Source organism: Equus przewalskii, chromosome 1 (genome assembly GCF_037783145.1).
Source record: "Equus przewalskii isolate Varuska chromosome 1, EquPr2, whole genome shotgun sequence".
Taxonomy (NCBI): domain Eukaryota; kingdom Metazoa; phylum Chordata; class Mammalia; order Perissodactyla; family Equidae; genus Equus; species Equus przewalskii.
The window spans coordinates 11866441-11885825 of NC_091831.1; the positions used below are offsets into that span (position 1 = coordinate 11866441).

The 19385-nt window shown below is 39.3% G+C and overlaps 1 protein-coding gene across 3 annotated transcripts in view; it reads right to left on the minus strand.

Moving 5' to 3' along the window:
• Positions 1-13612, minus strand: part of WDR11 (WD repeat domain 11) — a 57706-nt gene extending 44094 nt beyond the window's left edge. For 2 of the 3 annotated variants that reach the window (XR_011529846.1, XM_070584836.1), the window contains exons 1-7: positions 13351-13612; positions 12273-12384; positions 6923-7076; positions 5784-5957; positions 3131-3317; positions 715-880; positions 198-312 (exon numbers count right to left, since the gene is read on the minus strand). Coding sequence is in view for 2 of the 3 variants with exons in the window: in XM_070584836.1 (XP_070440937.1) it covers positions 198-312; positions 715-880; positions 3131-3317; positions 5784-5957; positions 6923-7076; positions 12273-12384; positions 13351-13436 (994 nt within the window). In the remaining variant the exon portion in view is untranslated. The remainder of the gene's footprint in view (positions 1-197; positions 313-714; positions 881-3130; positions 3318-5783; positions 5958-6922; positions 7077-12272; positions 12385-13350) is intronic. The other variant, XM_070584948.1, reaches the window with a different exon arrangement.
• Positions 13613-19385: the final 5773 nt, after the last annotated feature.

The window sequence follows — 19385 nt, forward strand, 5'->3', positions numbered from 1 at the left end:
AGAGGTGCGATATGACAACATCAAGAGATGAATTTTGGGCTTGTGCTTTTTTATGCCCCATATTACAACCATATTCTATTTTCTCAAGGCAAGGACTGTCATTAACTCTATGCTTTGGCTGGTACTTGCCACAGGAAGCTTTATAAAATAATTCTGAAGAAGAACGTATTTAACATTATTGTGAGATATACACTCACCTGGTTCCTCATTTGAAGTGGTAAAAACACTATTATAAGATCTTCGAACACGCAAGGTTATACACCCATTTTCATGTAGGCAAAATAAACCATCACGCTGAAAGCAGGGTATTACCTTTAAACAAATGATGTATTTATTTTTAAAAACACAATAGATTAAAAAGTATGTAGAGTGACACTCATATGGGCAAAAAACAAAACAAAAGAAAAACAAAATACATAACCCCCAAGCTTTAAAACTAAATAAAAATTTTAAAAATCCGTTTATAATCCTACAAAATTTGCTTTTATCCACGTAATTAAATAGTTCAGTAAATATCTCCAGATCAGTCAGAAGAATTTCTAGTAAATCAAACCAATCAAAAGTGCAGAAAAATAAGGGATGTAAAATAACATTATTAATCTTTAAATAAATAGAAAAGAGAAATTAGAACTACAGATTTTTGCAAGATTATGGTTTCCTCTATATAACATTCATAATCAACTTCCGGTGATATAATTCATAAATTGTAGATACCTGCAGAAATGGAACTCCTGTTCGTTCTATTGCAATCACACCCACTGTTTGATTCACCTCAAGGTCAAGGATTAAAATCTCTCGAGGATAGAGTAACAACATGTGATTCCTTTTGGAAGGCAGATATGCCAACTGAAGGCAATCATTAAGAGTCATGAATTCAGCACTGAAAAAAGTAAACATTTACTTTAGGCGTTGAGAAATGAGTCGAAGACTTTATTCATGTCAGAAAAAGCTAATAAAGGATTGAATTTTGAACTCTCCACATTAATAACTGTCAATGAGAATGTTTCCTGAAATGACCAACATGGGCTAGCATCTAAAACTTAAGACCTCTCCTATGTGTCAAACTCCAAATTGTAATATATAGATTGGAAACAGATGTGTTTCTAAACTTTTGAAAAATTTAAAGTAGTAAGTCTATGATAAGAGATGGTGAGTGACAATAATATACTGGTATTCTTAAGACAGAGTTTTATTTTTATTTTGCAATTAGAAGTACTAGACAGACTGCTGAAATCAAGACTCAAGATTAAAAGAAAAGCATTTAGGGCAATTGGGGCTGGGCTGCTGGATAAGAGTCAACGGACTATCTGTATGGCCTTGGGCAAGTCACTTCCTCTACTCTGCCTTCATTCACTTTTAAGCTGTCTCAAACCTTTTTTGAAACAAAGTAGAGTATCTGTCCACTTATCACAGCATTTTCTTCTGTGTAAATAACATAAATGAAATGATATGAAAGACCCTTAAAGTCTCAAAAATCATTTTAGTAATTTGTGATTGTTGTATATATTTAATCACATTTTTGTATTAAATATATTTCAATAGGAATAGACATATAATTATGTACTATTTTCTTTTTACATAATAATTTTATTAAACAGTTTTGAAGTTTAAAATAAATTTAGATCAGAGGATTAGAGAGAGGGATGTAGAGTGCATTAAAATCCTGGCTCTACCATTTCCTAGTTGGGTGAGCATGAGAACCGTATTTAAAACAACACAGGACTCAATTTCCTCATTTATAAAATGGGCACAGTACTACTCCCCAGGATTGTAGTAAGATTACACGTAATAATCTATGTGAAAGCACCCACAGCAGTTCTATTTGAAGGGATGAAGAATGCATTTCCCCGTAATAATCTATGTGAAAGCACCCACAGCAGTTCTATTTGAAGGGATGAAGACTGCATTTCCCCGTAATAATCTATGTGAAAGCACCCACAGCAGTTCTATTTGAAGGGATGAAGAATGCATTTCCCCAATACTCAAGATGAACACACGATTCATGTGAGAGAAAATATAACATATATAAATCATAACATAAAACTATTTAGACTACAAAATATTTATTTATGGAAGAATCAATGAAAAATAGAAAGCCCTCTTAAGATATTTAAGGAGAAATCAAATTATTTTGGCATAGGGTGGGGGATAAATTAGTGACCTTAACCAGCTTATGGTTTAAAATATAAAAATGCTATTTACATTTAAATTCGGAATGTATTTGTAGAGCAATTTGTATTTTACCATATATTTTTCAGGTAATGACCCACAAAGTCTAGATAGGATAATCTTAGCACATTAAAAATAAAGGCTTTTTCAAAAAGAATGCCAAAAAAAAACAACTGCCAAAGCAATAAAAATTTAAGAACAATCATAGCTGTAGGAAAAAAGGCAGAAACCTATTTCTAATGCATAAAATTAGTTACTTCAAACAAAACTTATTCAGTTGCAATTTCTGAAATAAATAATAGCTAGCATTTACCAAATGAATGCTTACTAAGTTATCACACACTGTTAAATTCTTAAGTTATGATATCTATTAATCCATACAAGAACCCTGTGAAATCCTTAAAACATTATTCTAGAGATTGGGAGAGTGAAATGTGAGCAAGATTAAAGAATTTTTTGAGTCATATAGCTACAGCTTCCCTAGAATCCTGGCCCTTAACCAGTAAGGGAAACTTCTTTATAAGCATAAGAGAAATACCCATATTTACTGGCTAATGAGATTGCACAGCGTTTAAGTCAGGAAAATGTATTTAAAAGGAAAATCCAGCTTTTGTCCCCAAATTTTTAATATATTCAATAGCCACAATTTTAGAATCTTCACCTCAGATTTTCAGAAGTAAAAATCAGTAGCAAACATTTTAATCTGTAAAAATCAATGGGGGGAGTTTAGCATAATTTGCAGAAACAAAGGAATCATGTTAAATGCTGAATCTCTTCTTAGGGAGGAGACAAAAACATTTTTCCTCTTATAAATTCAAAATGAGAAACAAGAAAGGGTGAGATGAAGAAGAAAATCAATCTTAGTACTTCTCCAACAACGATGTTTTCATGAATAGATGATAAATAGATAAATGCTGAATAAATGAATGAACGCTGGTGTTAGTTTACACTTGTAACTTACCTAGGTTTCTCCTGAGTGATTAAGATTTTCACTTTATTAAGAGCCTTCTTTGCCCCTGTGGCTGCAGCCAGCTTGTTGTGGGCTGGGCTGGAGAGTGGGCTGGAAATATAGACTTTTTTCCCAGGGCCTGAGGGAGGCCGGGCTGGAGAGAAGTCTGAGATGAATACAATACCCTCACTGGTGAGCACTATATTGAGAGAAGGAAAACTCTGATTAAAGTTTAATCAAGTTTAGCACAGAGTTTTATTCCAGTACAATTTTGAGAGCAAAGTAACGATAATTTTAATACAGAACTGGCAGTGTTATGCAGTCGTAACATATCGGGAATGTTCTCCAAGCTGAAGTGAAACAGGTGGTCCGTTAAAATTCATCAGAGGCCTCTGAGCTCAGCATTCTAAATTAATGTTTTATATTAAAAAGATACCAGAAGGTTACCGGCAGAAAGAGCAAATGTTTGCTCTTTCAAATAAATTCAGTGCACGGACTTTCATTAAAAATCTTTCCTCATTCTACCTCATAACTTCAAAATCCAAATACTTCAGAATATAAAATTCACAGAGGAAACAAAAAAATCCCGTATTAGACTCTGCATATCACACTTCACTAAGTTCAAATATTTGATTTGATGACACTAACTTTTTTGATTAGCATGAGCTACCCAGTCTAAATCTATTTCCTCCTTCTTCTCAAGCATCATGCTGAACCCCAGGATGTGTAAGGAGCGCTCTTTTTCTCTCTAATCTAGAGTAAAAGAAGAGTGCTAACAGTGCCTTACTAAGTGTAGAGGAAACAGAAATAGCCAAGGAGGCGGCACCACATTTAGTAACACAAATTATGCCTTTTCATGACTGAAAAATATGATCTCCCTCAGAACTGGGGCTAACTAATGCTCACACATATCTGAGCAGAAGAATCTTCTCTTCTCTGGCTCCCCACAGTTAGTGAGACTGCTTTCCGCACAGGAACAAAGAAGTATTCAAGAGTTATGATGACCCTAGCACATTCAACACCAGTAAATCAAAGACGTTAGGTCAACTGACGCTGTGAAAAATATGGCGCTTTCATCAACCAAATTACAGAGGTGCAGTAAGTTAGCCTGAAGCCTTGTCTCCTTTCCAGCTTACAGAACTCATCCTTCAAGTTCCCTTCTTTTGTGGGATGTCCCCCTCCCTGACCCTGCCAGCTAAGCCACCCTCCCATGTTCCCACAACACTGCATTTCATAGCAAACCAGCGAGAGAGTGAGAGTATGAATGCATCCAGTCACAGACACACATCTACATATGCCAACCCTAGACACACTGTATTGCACTTATTTACACAGCCACGTTCCCCATTTTAATTTCTACCTGTCTACCCTTCTCTTCCTCCTTCAACACACACATATACACACCCCTCAATAAGTGCTGGTGGATACAAGTTAGCATTTTGAGTCACTCAAATCCACGGAAAACATTCTTTACCATAGCTAATTCCTTTACCTCCTTCAAGTTTTTGATCAAATACCAAAATGAAGCCTACTTTGAACACTTCTAATACAACCACCTCCCCACTCCCATTCCCTCCCATTCCCTTTATCCTGCTTTACCTTTCATATCACTTATAGTCCCTTAACATAATAGAATTTATTAATTCATGATGCTCATAGTTTAGGATCTGACTCCCTCTCGCTAGAGTGCAAACTCTATGAAGGCAAGAATCCTTGTCTTGGTTCACCGGTAACATGCCAGGTTCTCAGAGCATGCCTCACATATAGTAACAGCTCAAGAAACACCTCTTGGATAACTGAATAAAGAATATTTTCTAGGGGGCTGGCCCTGTGGCCAAGTGGTTAAGCTTGTATGCTCCGCTTTGGCGGCCCAAGGTTTCACCGGTTTGGATCTTGGGTGCAGACATGGCATTGCTCATCAAGCCACACGGAGGTGGTGTCCCACATAGCAAAGCCAGAAGGAGCTACAACTAGAATATACAATTATGCACTGGGGGGCTTTGGGGAGAAAAAGAAGAAAAAAAAAAGATTGGAGACAGATGTTAGCTCAGGGCCAATGTTTAAAAAAAAAAAGAATATTTTCTAAATAATTTAGTCACAAAAATATCTGTCTAAAAACAAACCTAATTTTTAGATCATGACCTCAGTCAACATCTAAGGCACACTGGCAAAAACAACCTCTGCAACAAAAAATTCCCTTGGGCTTATTCTGTTCCTTACGTGTGTCTGTTTAAGGCATTCAAAACGCATGGCATGAATTAGAAAGATTTTTTAAAAAGGAAGAACCGAATTTGGCCAGACTAAATGAAATCCTTGACTCAGGTTCTTTAAATGTTCCTAGAAAAACAAATTTAATTAAGTCTGAATTAGAACAGCACAGCAACTCTCTCTCCCTGGCTAATCTAATTCTATTCACAAATTCAACACAGTGACGGTCTAGCTTGCAGACTTAAATTTCCAACTATCAACATATCTGCAAATGCTACGGGGTTATGATTTAGTATCTGTATTTAGAGCTGCAGACATATGGACTAGATGTGCTTCTCCATTTTGCTCAGTCGTTTTAACATTAGATATATGATATGTGTTGTGCATACCCCATGCATACAGCAATAACTATACTATAAATACCTCAACTCATTTTCCACAAGAAACTAGTACTCACAAGTTAAATGTGAGGGATCAAAAGGGTCAAAAGAAAAAGACAGGATGTTATCTGCATAGCTCTTCTTCCACAGTTTGGTGCCAGTATCTGCATTCCAGAGCACAATATAATTTGGCGGGTGGATAGCAAGCAGTAAATCTCGGGAAGCATCTTGATTCCACAGCCACTGAACATCTGTAAAGACCAGATAAATAAAGGCAGAATTCAGAAATTACCCACTTCAAAACACTTGGCTAATGTGTTCTTAATATTTAGGTTTGTTTTTCTTTTTTACATAATCCTTAAAATCTTAATTCCTCTTCTCCCCCCAAAGGTGGATATGTGTGGATATGTGTGAAGATTACAAAGAAAAAGCTAATTTTATATAAAAATGAACTGTTTGGACATTAGAATCTCAAGGTCAACATTTTCTAGTATTCTGAAATATTATGTGAAAGAAAATACAAGGTAATTTGCACTAATCTTTACTTAAAATTTTATGTCAAAGACTGTCCTAGCCATGATCTCTAATGTCATTCTCCTAATGTTTCTGTGTAATTACTTAATGGCACTTGGCCGTGTTTCATATTTTCTCACAAGGATAAACAGGATAAAGATCTAGTTCAGTATGCAGTACACAGTACTCAATAAACATTTTTTAAATAGTCATTTAAAAAATTTACTCAATCAAGAGAGCCACTCAGTCAAAGCCTTGAGTCTAAAGAATACCGTATTGGTTTTAGGTCAGTAACACAAACAAACAAGAAAACAAATCATCTATGTGAAAATGAAAATAAAATTGTGATAATCTCAGTTATGGAAAGTAAGCACAGAGGGCTAATTCAAGACAGCAGGTCAGCCAAGTTTACTTATATTAAGCTTAGATTACAAGACTGTTTACAGCAGCTTAATTTTTCTCATTATGCATGAGGTTGATGTTGAAATTAGCAAATTTCACCAAAGCACAGATCAGCTGAGATGTGAGGAAATACTGATTGGAAAGTGCTGATTAGGAAAAGAAAACTAGATTCAGATCAGTAGAACAGGCTAAACAATCAAGAGTTAACTGGGAAGTGATGAAATTAAATGAATGGGGAAAAAAACCACTCTAAGAGTAAGTGTATCACTATAAACACTTAGCAGAGCCAGACTTTCCTCACCCTGAATAGGTTTGGCATGCTCTTGGATCTCACACTGAGCTACGCCTGCTGCTACATCCCAAACGATGATCTTTCCATTGACGTCAGCCGAAGCTAAGCGCAAGGAATACGGTGAGCCAATGTTATGGTGATAATTCTCCCTGGCCCATTTCACCTAGTATCAAGAAGAAATCAAAGCAAGTATATACCTGCACTGGATGAAACCAAACATCATTTTCATAAAACATCAACCAGAACCCATACTACATTCCACACCATATTACAAAAATATTGAGAAAGAATAAACAGGAAACTGGTTTCCATCTTGAAAGTCACACATTTTTATTATTTATGGTATTTTTAAAAGTTGCAGCTAAAAGTATTTTTGAAAACATCACTCTGTCCCTGCCTTTAAAGTATGAAAAATGACACATAGCCTTACTATTTTGGGAAATCCGGGTAAAAACTCCAGAATACCATATCATAAAATGGTAACGACCACTGGTATGACCAAATGGTACAATCATAAAATCTAATTATGGCAGAACATCTCAAGTCCTAAATTGTTAAATAGAATGCTTTTCTGTATTCTATTCTCCTAATTAAAAGCAGATAACCTTAGAGCTACAAAAACCTTGCAGAGGGAAAAATAGGAAAAAACAAAAGCAAACAAAAAACTCTGCTGTCCCTTTTTCATAAAATTGCAAAAAATGTTAACAGATTTTTCTCTTAAAAAAAAAGGTATACTTCATACTTTTAGCAACATCATAAGAATAGGATTTCTAGGGGCTGGCCCCGTGGCCGAGTGGTTAAGTTCGCGCGCTCCGCTGCAGGCGGCCCAGTGTTTCGTTGGTTCGAATCCTGGGCGCGGACATGGCACTGCTCATCGAACCACGCTGAGGCGGCATCCCACATACCACAACTAGAGGAACCCACAACAAGAAATATACAACTATGTACTGGGGGGCTTTGGGGAGAAAAAGGAAAAAATAAAATCTTTAAAAAAAAAAAAAAAAAAGACACAAAATACTTTTAAAAAAAAAAAAAAGAATAGGATTTCTAAAATAAAAACCACAGGAATTGCAGTGCAAACTGGGTTAATCCTGAGCATCAAATACTGACAGCTAGCGTCAGGAATAAAACACAGTCCTCACCCGGAGCCAAGGCCTTCCCTGGCCTCCTCCTTGGCCACAACCTCCTCTCTCTTCTAGCTCAGCATCCTGCTTGTTTCCTTCAAAGCGTTCACCACACAACAATTTGTAATTATTTTATTTACTTTGTTTTGACCTATCACCAACTCATGAACTGTAAGGCAGGATCATGTGGGCCCTGTTCACATTTCAATTCCCAGACCTTAATATAGTGCCCAAAGCTGGTGTTCAATAAGTATGTGTTTAATAAACGAACTTAAATACCACAGAATCTTCAAATATATACACATGTAAACATATGCATCAAGACTCACGTGTGTGTATATACATGTAAACACTCACATAATGCTAAAGTAGAGAAGTATGCTAACCAATTCCAATAGTATTCATGAAAAAGTTGGAAACAACAAGTTTTTTGAACTCCATTGTTAACAAGCCTTAAGGCTCTACTGTAATACATCTTTTCCTCAGGCAAGAGGTTTTTTTTAATGAAACGTGTAGAGGGGTATGTGTATGCATATATGTGTGTGTATATATTTGAGTGTGTGTATATTTATTTTATATATACGTGTATGTATATAGTCAATCCTCATCTTCAGATTCTGTATTTGTGAATTTGCCTACTCACTGAAATTTGTGATTTTATTTGCAAATCTTTTCTTGTGGTCTATTTAGGACCATGTTTTTTGCATCTTTGTGCTTTTTGTTGATGATTTCAGTTTCAAATGCACAATGCTAAAGTGCTGTCTAGTGTTCCTAAGTGCCTTATGGGAAAAACATGATAAGCTTTGCTCAGGCATGACTTACAGTGCTGCTGGCCATGAGGTCAATATTAATGAATCAACAATATATATTAAAGAAGATGTCTTTTACCAGAAACACATATAAAACAAGGTTATGTATTGATCAGTTGATGGAAATATTGTGACTAGAGGCTCCAGGAACCTAACCCTGTTTTACCCAATCAACGTTTCAGTATTCACTAATTCGGTGTTTGTAACAACTTTACAGAATAAAACTACCATGGATAAGAACTGATTGTGTGTGTATGTATATTTATATGTACATAGTGCTTGAATTTCACTTATGTATACCCCAAGAAGTGTATATATATATTTTTTAAATCACCTAAACACATCATAATAAAAGTGCTGAAAACCAAAGATGAGAAAATCCTGAAGGCAGCCAGACGAGAACAATACACTGCACACAGAGAAGCAAACACAAGAATTTCTCATCAGAAATTACACAAGCTGGAAGACAGTGAAGAGATATCTTTAAAGTACTACAAGAAAAACAAACTGGTGAAATACTCTTTCAGACAAAAGCTGAGAGAACCAACCACTATTAGATATGTACTTAAAGGAAATTCTTCAGGCAAAGGGAATGTAATACCAGACTGAAACTTGGATTTAGCTACTCAAAGAAATGAAAACCTCAAAAAAATCCTATACCTAACATCAGACAATGGGGAACGGCTGAATGCTTTCCTTCTAAGTGCAGGAGCAAGACAAGAATATCCTCTCACCATTCCTATTCATTATAGTTGAGGTCCTAAAAAATGCAACATGGAAAGAAAAATAAATAGAAGACATGCAGATTATCAATGAAACAACTGTCATCTGCAGATAACGATTGTCTATATAACACCCCCCCTCGCAAATTACTAGATCTAATGAGTTTAGCAAGATCACAGGATATAGGTCGACATACAAAAATCAATTCTATTTTTCCCTACTTCACATTACATTCAAAAATTAACTCAAAATGGGTCAAGAATCTAAATGTAAGAGCTAAGGCTATAAAATTCTTAGAAGAAAACAAAGGTGTAAATCTTCCTGACACTGGAAAAAGCAATGTTTTCTTAGATACAGCAACAACAACAAAAAATAGATAAAATGGACTACATCAAAAATTAAAACCTTTGTGCTTCATAGGACACAGCCAAAAAAGTGAAAGACAACTCAGAATGAGAAAATATTTGCCAACCAAATATCTGATAAGGGACTTGTATCTAGAATACATAAATAACTCTTACAACTCAATAATACAAAGACAATGCAATTTTAAAATGGGCAAAGGACTGAACAGACATTTCTCAAAGAAGATATACAAATGGCCAATGAGCACATGAAAGATGCTCAACATCATTAGCCATGAGGGAAATGCAGACCAAACCAGAATGAGAACCACTTCATACCCACGAGGACGGCTAAGACGGAAAGGACAGACAATAACACGTGTTAGTGAGGATGTGGAGAAACTGGAATCTTCATACACTGCTAGTAGGAATGAAAATGGTGCAGCCTTTTTGGAAAACAGTCTGGTAGTTCCTCAAAAAGTTAAATATAGAGTTATCATATGAGACAGTGGTCCCACTCCTAGGCATATACTTAAGAGAAATGAAAACACAGGTTCACACCAAAAATTGTACACAAATGTTCACAGCAGCATTATTTACAATAGCTGAATAGAGGGAAATACCCAAAGGTCCATCAGTAAATAAATGTGGTGTATTCATATATTGGAATACTATTCAACAATAAAAAGGAACAGAGTACTGATACATACTACAACATGTATGACCCTTGAAAACATTAGACAAGATGAAAAGAAGCCAGACACAAAGGCCACATCTTGCCTGATTTCGTTTACGTGAAATGTCCAGAATAGGCAAAGCTACAGGACAGAGAGCAGATTAGTGGTGGCCCAGGGATGCAAGGGATAGGTGAAAGGGGGTGACTGCTCACAGGTACAAGGTTTCATCTGAGGTTACGGAACTGATTGTGGTGACAGCTGCACAACTCTGTGAATATACTAAAAACCAGGTGAATTTGATGGTATGAATCTCTCCATAAAGCTGCCACCAAAAAAAAAAGCCCCCAATCCTAACCTCTCTCCTCAAATTTCAGATCACTCTAATTCAATTGCCCCAGATCCCTCAGACTTCACATGTTAAAACTTAAATTTATTGACTTCATACACACTTATCATAGCAACACTGTCAGTTACTCAAACAGAAACTTTGGAGTCATTCAACTCTCTGCCTCTCCCTTAAAACTGATTACTATAAAGGCTATCAAGTTTACCTCTTAAGCAGCTCCTAAATAGGACTCCTTCATGCCTCAGCTTTATTTTATGCCCTTAGAATTTCCCCCCGAAATTACTGCAAGTCTCCTAAATGACCTCACTGCCTCATCTTGCCTTTCTCCAAAAGATCCTCCACCACTGCCCGAGTGAGCTTTTCTAAAATGCAAATATGACCATATCAATCTGCTACTTAAAAATCCTAATTCCTTCGCGATCTTACAAAACTTTCAGGGCAAGTGAACTTCTCTGGCTGCCCCCTCCTTCATCACTCCTACACGTGTATCCCTCCTTTTAGCCATCTTTATGCACTCTACTTACCTTCGTGTGTATTCTTCCTTCTTCCTGTAGTGCTCCTCCCCTAATTTTTCACTTGACTAACCACTGTTTACCAGTCCCTAAAAGGGAAAGACTTCTGTGACCCTCCCCTGATCCCTACAACTAGGTGACATGTAGCTCCTTGGTCTTCCCACAGCCTATGATGCAAGTCTCACTCATCACACTGTATTTGTGTGTTCTCTTTTCCTCTTTCCTCATCAGACAATGAACTGCTTGAGGGCTTTCATCTTTACATCCTTAGCAAATGCGAAGTTGCAAAATGAATGAAGGAATGAGTGGTCCAGTGAATGGTAGAATTGCGTTTTCCTTTCAGCTTTAAAATGACCTAAAGGGGCCAGCCCCGGGGCCAAGTGGTTTAGTTCGCATGCGGTGGCCCAGCGTTTTGCCGGTTCAGATTCTGGGCACGGCCATGGCACCGCTCATTAGGCCATGCTGAGGCGGCATCCCACATGCCACAACTAGAAGGACCCACAACTAAAATATACAACTATGTACTGGGGGGATTTGGGGAGAAAAAGCAGGGAAAAAAAAGAAAGACCGGCAACAGTTGTTAGCTCAGGTGTCAATCTTTAAAAAAAAAACAAAAAAACAAAAAAAAAGACCTAAGAACTAGCATTTAATAGCTCATCCTGGATTGACATTAAGTCATATACATGGAAATACTAGGCTACCCCAAACAGATTATTATATTTAAAATCTATTCAACATTTGTACATACGACAATGAGATTCTAGCGATATTTACAACTTTAGAATAGATTACATGTTCTAGGGTCAAAGTAGAATTTGACTTACCTTGACAACATCAGCTTTATGTTTCTCTAAAACTTGAAGAGTCTGGGCAGTATTGGAATCAATCACTACCACAAGGGAATGACATCCATAAGCAATTAAACCTTGCCAGCCCCTAACAAAACAGCAACGTTCAAATTTAAGTACCAAACAAAGCAAGACTCAACTTCCCTCTTGCCAAGAGGTATCCTAAATAAATCTAACGAATATGTACTACCATTAGTAAAATCATTATTTAAGCCCAAAGGCCAGTATTTTACATTGTCCCATTTAAATAAAAAGTTGAGGTAAACTTAAAAATGCTTGTTGAAATTCATTTTCCATTCGGATAAAAAAGGTTCTAAGAGATAAGCATACAGAGGCGTGAGGATGTGCAAACACTCCTGCCGCCTACTTGTCTTTCAGGGCATCCACCTTGTCTTATTCAACCTGGAACCCTGAGCATCCACAAAGCGCCTGGCATCGCGTTCCCTAGTATCTGCGATTAGCCCTGTCCTTCCAACAAGATACAGAGACAAACCCTGGACAGGAGGTTCCGGTCCTCTTGCCAACATGCCCAGCAGCCCCAGCTACAGAATTTTGCTTTATATTTGTCTTAATTATTAATTTTCAGAGCTTGCAGTGTTACTTTATAGTGAAAAGATAAAGCTGAAATGAGGTGAAGCAAACAGGCGCCTCGCCCGGGCTTGGCACCCTGTTGAATGAATAAAGGGATGAGAGCGAGAGACAGCTGGGAAGAGAGAGGCCAGGGGCAGGGACGGTGCAGGGAGCGGCCCGAGACCCGAGAAGAGGCGGAGAGGGGAAGGGGATGGTAGAGAAGGACGTGCGGGGAAAGGGGCCAGGAGAAGCAAAGATGGGAGAGAGAGGGCACGTATATTTGCACGGGGCAAGTTGCGACACGTGGTATTGCTACCACTACAGCAACAACAACAATCCAGCATTTAAAAGAACCCCTCCACGGTGTGAGGGCGGCGCCCAGCCCTGGCGAGGCCAAATCCGCCAGGGGGTGAAACCTCCCGTTCGGTGCCCTTCCCCCTCGCGAACTGCCGACGGCGGCTGCCTCGACGCGTGGCGCCCTCACCAGTCCACCGCCGCCTTGTTGTGGGCGTTGAGCGCCCCGGTGAGGGTGCGCGCGGACACCTTGAAATTCACCGTGTAGGGCAACATCGCGGCGGCGACACCCGCCCGCGGCGCGCACCCACAACCAGGAAGCGGCGCTAACTCGCTTCCGTGCCAAACAGAGTCCGGGTGGTTCCGTGGGCGCCGCCGTTTGGTTCCGGCGGATTCACAGTTTCACCGCCCTCGGATTCCGCCGCCTTCAGGTTCCGCCGCTCCCCCGTTCCGCCTCCTTCAGGGTTCCGCTGCTCTGCGTAGGCCCGGGCTGTGCCTTGAAGCAGGCGGTGCTGCCTCCAGTCGTGGGTGTTTTCTTCATACTGGGCCTGCGGAGGCCTCTGAGCCCTGCTGGAAATCGTGAAAAAAAGCAACAGCTTAAACGTCCCAGTTAGCCTTTCTACCTTTGGTCAGTTAATTTAGGGCGACTACGGATGCCAGCGCTGTTGTAAGCGCCCGGGGCGTAGTGATGAAGACGGCGTCTGCGCCTTCGTGGAGTTTATAGAATAAATGAATGCATGGCATCAGTTGATGAAATGGAGAGTGAATGAGATGGATGGCCTAAATTTGACAATTTCCAAATATAGAGAACACTCCCTCTCTGGTCTTGGAAATACTTGAAAAAATAGCATTACTCCGGAGGCAAGTGCCAGTTTGCCTGTTCATCGGTGAGCTTTATGTTGCAGTTTCTGCTCTGCCCTCTCCTTCAAGTCAGACTCAACCCTCCCTCCTCTGTGCTCCACACTTCTTTTATGCCCCTTACTGTAGCACTTGCTGCAATGTTTTCATTCCAACGATGATTTTTACAGATGTGTTTCCCTTCCAATACATTGTTAGTTCCTTGATCAACAAAAGGGAGAAAATATTGGTAATTTTGTCATCTCAGGTCTTTGTGTCCACTTTATTGCTCTTATAAAACAGCTTTCTCAAAGATCACCTCCAATATTCTCTTAGGTGTTAAAGCCAGTGAACACGTTTTGGTTCTTAGTCATTCTCCAAAACCACAGACGTCGCTGCTTCCTTCCCTTCCCTTGCTGTCTTTCCTTCCCTGCCCCACGTCCTTCTCTACTGATGCTTTTGGGGCCACCAGAGATGCCCATAACCACAGATCTAAATTTGATGCTTTCCGTAACAGAGATTGCTAATTGGCTCCCTAAATTCATTCTTCCCTTCTTTCCTAAGAACATAACCACAATTTGTATCTAGGCACATTGTCATTCCATTAAGTGAATATATATCCCAGCATCCCTTACAACTAGATCAGGCCGTGAGACTAAATTCTGGTCAATGAGACGTAAATAGAAGTGTTGTATAGTGACCTCTGAGAAATTAGTCTTCTGTGTTGTTCTTCTGTGCCATTTTGATATTTATGCCCTTCATTATTGTTATCTGCAGATACATCTTTCTATCAGGGAAGGCTAATACATTTTTAGGCAACGGTAGTATAGGGGAATAAATACACCCTAGTAACTTAGAATTCCTCTCAGAAAGGAATCAAATTCCAATCTTCCTTTTTTCCCAATGTCTAGCACCCATACTGGTCGTCAATAAATGATTGATGGTGCAGGAGTTTTAAATGGCCGTAAGCATAAAGTCAACCAACCAAACACGAGGTGACCATGAGGAGTCAGTGCAGGAGTTCACAGATGGAGAAGGGCAGCAGGTAACCCTCTTGGAGGAAGAGGGATTAGTTAGTTTAAACCTGTAAGCTACCTTGAGGACATGAATGTGGAATACTCGGGGCGAGGATGGATAACCAGCTGGGGTTGGGACAGCAAAATGTCTCCCATGGTACAAGAGTGTGAATTAAGTATGTTAATGGATTTTTATGGCCGCCTCTGAAGCATCTGTCTTGGCCAGTGTGGAAGACAGAATATTGAACACACTGGACAGTTGTTCTCTTTAATAGGACAGAAACTATGCTCCTCTTCAATGCCTGAAAAACTACCATTTCACCCCATGCCCAATGACATCAACTCCAACACCTGGTAATGTGCACTCAGTGCATCCTTCCACCTCTATGTCATTTACATCCCTAAACTAGGACAACTTTTTTCCTCTTTTTTAAAGTTGGTGGAGATAAAAGTGTAATGATGATATTTCTGATACCTACTCTGCTTGGGTCGGGGAAAGCAGAGGAAAGGGATGAAGACAGAAATAAGATATTTCTGAATAAATCACTTACTTCATAAGTAAGCTTTCCAAGGTCACTTCAGAGAGAACACTGGTAAATAGTTTGAACGTGGATGGAGATATAGAGGATGAAGATGATGAAGTCAATAACTTACTACTGAGCACCCATAAAGTGACAGGTACTATGATAAACCCTTTATCTGCATTATCTCATTTACTCTACTCCAAGTCACAAGGCTGTATTATAACAAGTATCTTATAGATGACAAAATCAGGGCCCACAGAGTTGCCTGAAGCTATACGGCCAATAGAAGGCAGAGCAAGTGTTGGAACCCCCAATGAGTCTGATTCCAAAACTCACACTTTTACCTATGAACAACACCACATTTCCCTCCATGTCACAATCCACTCCACAGTCCAGTTGCAATGAACTCCAGCTGCCTGGGAGCATGGAATTAAAAAAAAAAATACACACACACAGCTTTATTGAGATATAACATATACCATACAATTCATCCATTTAATATGCACAATCTGGTTGGTTTTAGTATATTCACAGAGCTTTGTAATTGCCAACGCAATCAATCATAGAATATTTTATCACTTCACAAAGAAATTCTGTACCCGTCAACAGTCACTCACCATTTCTCCCTGACTTTCTGCCTCCTCCCCGATCCCTAAGCAACCCTTAATCTACTATCTGTCTCCATAGATTTACCTATTCTGGATATTTCATATAAATGGAATCACACTACATGTGGCCCTTTGTACCTGTCTTCTCCCACTTAGCATAATGCTTTCAAGATTTGTCCATATTGTAATATATGTTGACACTTTATTCCTTTTTCTTCCTATAATATTTCACTGTATGAATATACCACCTTTTATTTATCCATTCATCAGTTGATTTGTGTTATTTCCACCTTCCAGCTATTACAAATAATGCTGCTATGAACATTCCTGTGCATATTTTTATGTGAACATGAGTTTTCATTTTTCTTGGGTAAATACCTAGGAGTGGAATTGCTGAATAATCTGGTAACTCTATCTTTAATTTTTTGAGGAACTACAAGACCATTTTCCAAAGAGGCTTCACCATTTATTTATTTATTTATTTTTTTTTTGAGGAAGATTAGCCCTGAGCTAACATCTACTGCCAATCCTCCTCTTTTTGCTGAAGAAGACTGGCCCTGAGCTAACATCCATGCCCATCTTCCTCTACTTTATATGTGGGACACCTGCCACAGCATGGCTTGCCAAGCAGTGCCATGTCCGCACCTGGGATCCGAACTGGTGAACCCCAGGCCGCCAAAGCAGAACGTGTGAACTTAACTACTGTGCCACTGGGGTGGCCCCCTAAAGAGGCTTCACCATTTAACATTCCCATCAGCAGTGTTCCAATTCTTGCACATCCTCACCAACACTTGTTGTTATGTGTCCTCTTTGATTATGGTCACCCTAGTGAGTGTGAAGTGGTTCTCATTGTGGTTTTGCTTTGCATTTCCCTGTTGGCTAATGATGTTGAGCATCTTTTCATATACTTATTGGCGGTTTATATGAAGAAATATCTATTTAGATCCTTAGCCCATTTTTAGGCTGGGTTATTTGTCTTTTCACAATTGAGGTATAAAAGTTCTTTGTATACTTTAGACACAAATCCCTTATCAGATTTGCAAAAAATTCCTCCCGTTCTGTGGATGACAGCATGGACTTTTAGCCACTTGATTGAGAAAATATTCATAATAAGGTCAAGGTCTTATTTCCAAAACTAAGAAAGAGAGCAGTGGCCTGATTGTGGAAAGGGAAGGAACATAATTCTGATGCTCAAACATTGTGTATAAGGACAGAGTACACTCTCAGAAATAATGAAATTAGTCAAAGGGAAAATTTATAGATTGTCTTTGTTTTCTTTTGTTTTATTTTTATATTTTACTATTTGTGTAGCTTTTACTTATGTTTTTGTTTTAATTTATTTCACTTGAAGTGGCAGGATAATGAGCCACTTCAGGCACACTCCTGGTAGTCCTGCTTAATTCCTGACCTTTACACTTGTCCAAATATCTTATAGCACCAAGTGCTTCTATCTGCACAGGTCCATGGGATCCATGCACTGCATGTGATCCTTTAAAGGTTTTTGAATGCCTTTCTGTTACTAATGCCAAGTATCATTTATTGAGGACCTAACCACCTGTACACAGAGAGCCCAGGACTTTCCATGTGAGCTAAACCTTTTTCATTCTTTAATCCTCACGGGATTTTCTTCTTCTGGCCCTAGGGAGTCACGGAAGGTTAGCATTGGTAATAGAAGAGCATTTGTTGTGACTTTGGGCAGATCATATGATCTCATGAAGCCTCGTTTTCTTCTTCTATTATTGGGGGTGGGGTGGGGTGGGCAGTAACTATCCTTGGATGGCTAAAAGCTTTACATTAGATGATACATTGAAAGAGCCTAACACCGCCCTTGGATTCTTATGTTATTTGCTCACAGACTTGGGACGTAAAACTAGGCCTCCTGTTTTCTTGACGACACTGGCCCCTCTGAGCTATACCACCTTGAATTTGAAGAAAGAGCTTTCCTCTTTAAGGTGCGGCCTGCAAGAGAAATAGTAACAAGGATTTGGGTAAAAGTGGAGTTGACTTGGCCGTGTCAGTCACCGGGATACCAAAACTGCAGCAGAGAGCTTTCAAACCTAAGGCTTAGGGGGTCACAGGAGTGACCATGTCAGGCAGGGTTTGGGAATCCCAGTTCTGGCCAGACTATGCTGCCGTCAGCCTGGAGGGCCTAGCTCAGCTCTTTCTAGAAGGTCAGGCTGTCCTCACACACAGCCAAAGACACGGGCTGTTTGAACTGCCAGGAAAGCCCAGCCTGTGTTCCTCTGGGAGTCGTGGGCAGGGCCGGCCATCCTGCAAGTCGCATCCTGCAGACTTCAGCAGATGCTGCTCAGACTTCAGCAGATGCTGCTCGGGGCTTTCCTCCGGCGGCTGCAGGGCTTAGCTTTTAAAGGTGAGGGACTGCAACTTGTGTACCTTTTCATGACGTCGCCTTATGTCTCTTCCAGGCTTGGGTCCCCTGAGCTCCCTTCTCAGGCTGTGTCTTCTCTCAAAACCTCCTCCCTATGCTGCGTCACTCGACCTCCCACCAGCTCTAGCATCAATATGTGCCAAGACATTTACTGTATTTGTTCAATTATTTTGCTTGTAACACTGGTATTTTAAATTAGTGAATCCTTTATTATTTAAATGAAAGCCTTTGTATTCCAAACCAACCCTGTTTTGTCAGCAGTGGGTATCACCACCTAATCGACCTGCCAGCATATCTCATTCCTGGGGTCACTTAGGTTCTGTCAGTGCATGTTCATCCCGTTATTGGCTGTTTTTAAAGGAAGAATAAATTGGAGGACTTTCTTATTTGATTTCTTCATCAGAATTTTATTAGTCCAAACAAACAGTGTCTTAACATTGTGCTCACGGAATAACATTTCATAAATTAGGTTAGGCTAATCAACTTGTATCTGGTGCATGATCATGATTTCTTGGGGAAAAAAAATGGTTCTATTGATTTCTCATTCTTAACGAGCTTGGACTTGGGTGGACATAGATTGTGAGATGCTCTAACGGGTTTAAAATTTCATAAAGTTGTCTAATGTTTCACGAGATCCTCCAATTGTTGAGAGTAAAAATAAATGGCAATATGCCACTGTTACTTTGAATCTCTGAGTGTCAGAATTGTGTTTCTACTCAGGGTAGATAACTGGCTTGTAATTCAGTCTGCCCTATAATAAGGTGAATGTGGACAGACTGAATCAAGAGGCCTAGATGCCAGCATGAGACAAAGCAGGGGGCTCAGAGCCCCCTCATCTACACTGAAAGTGT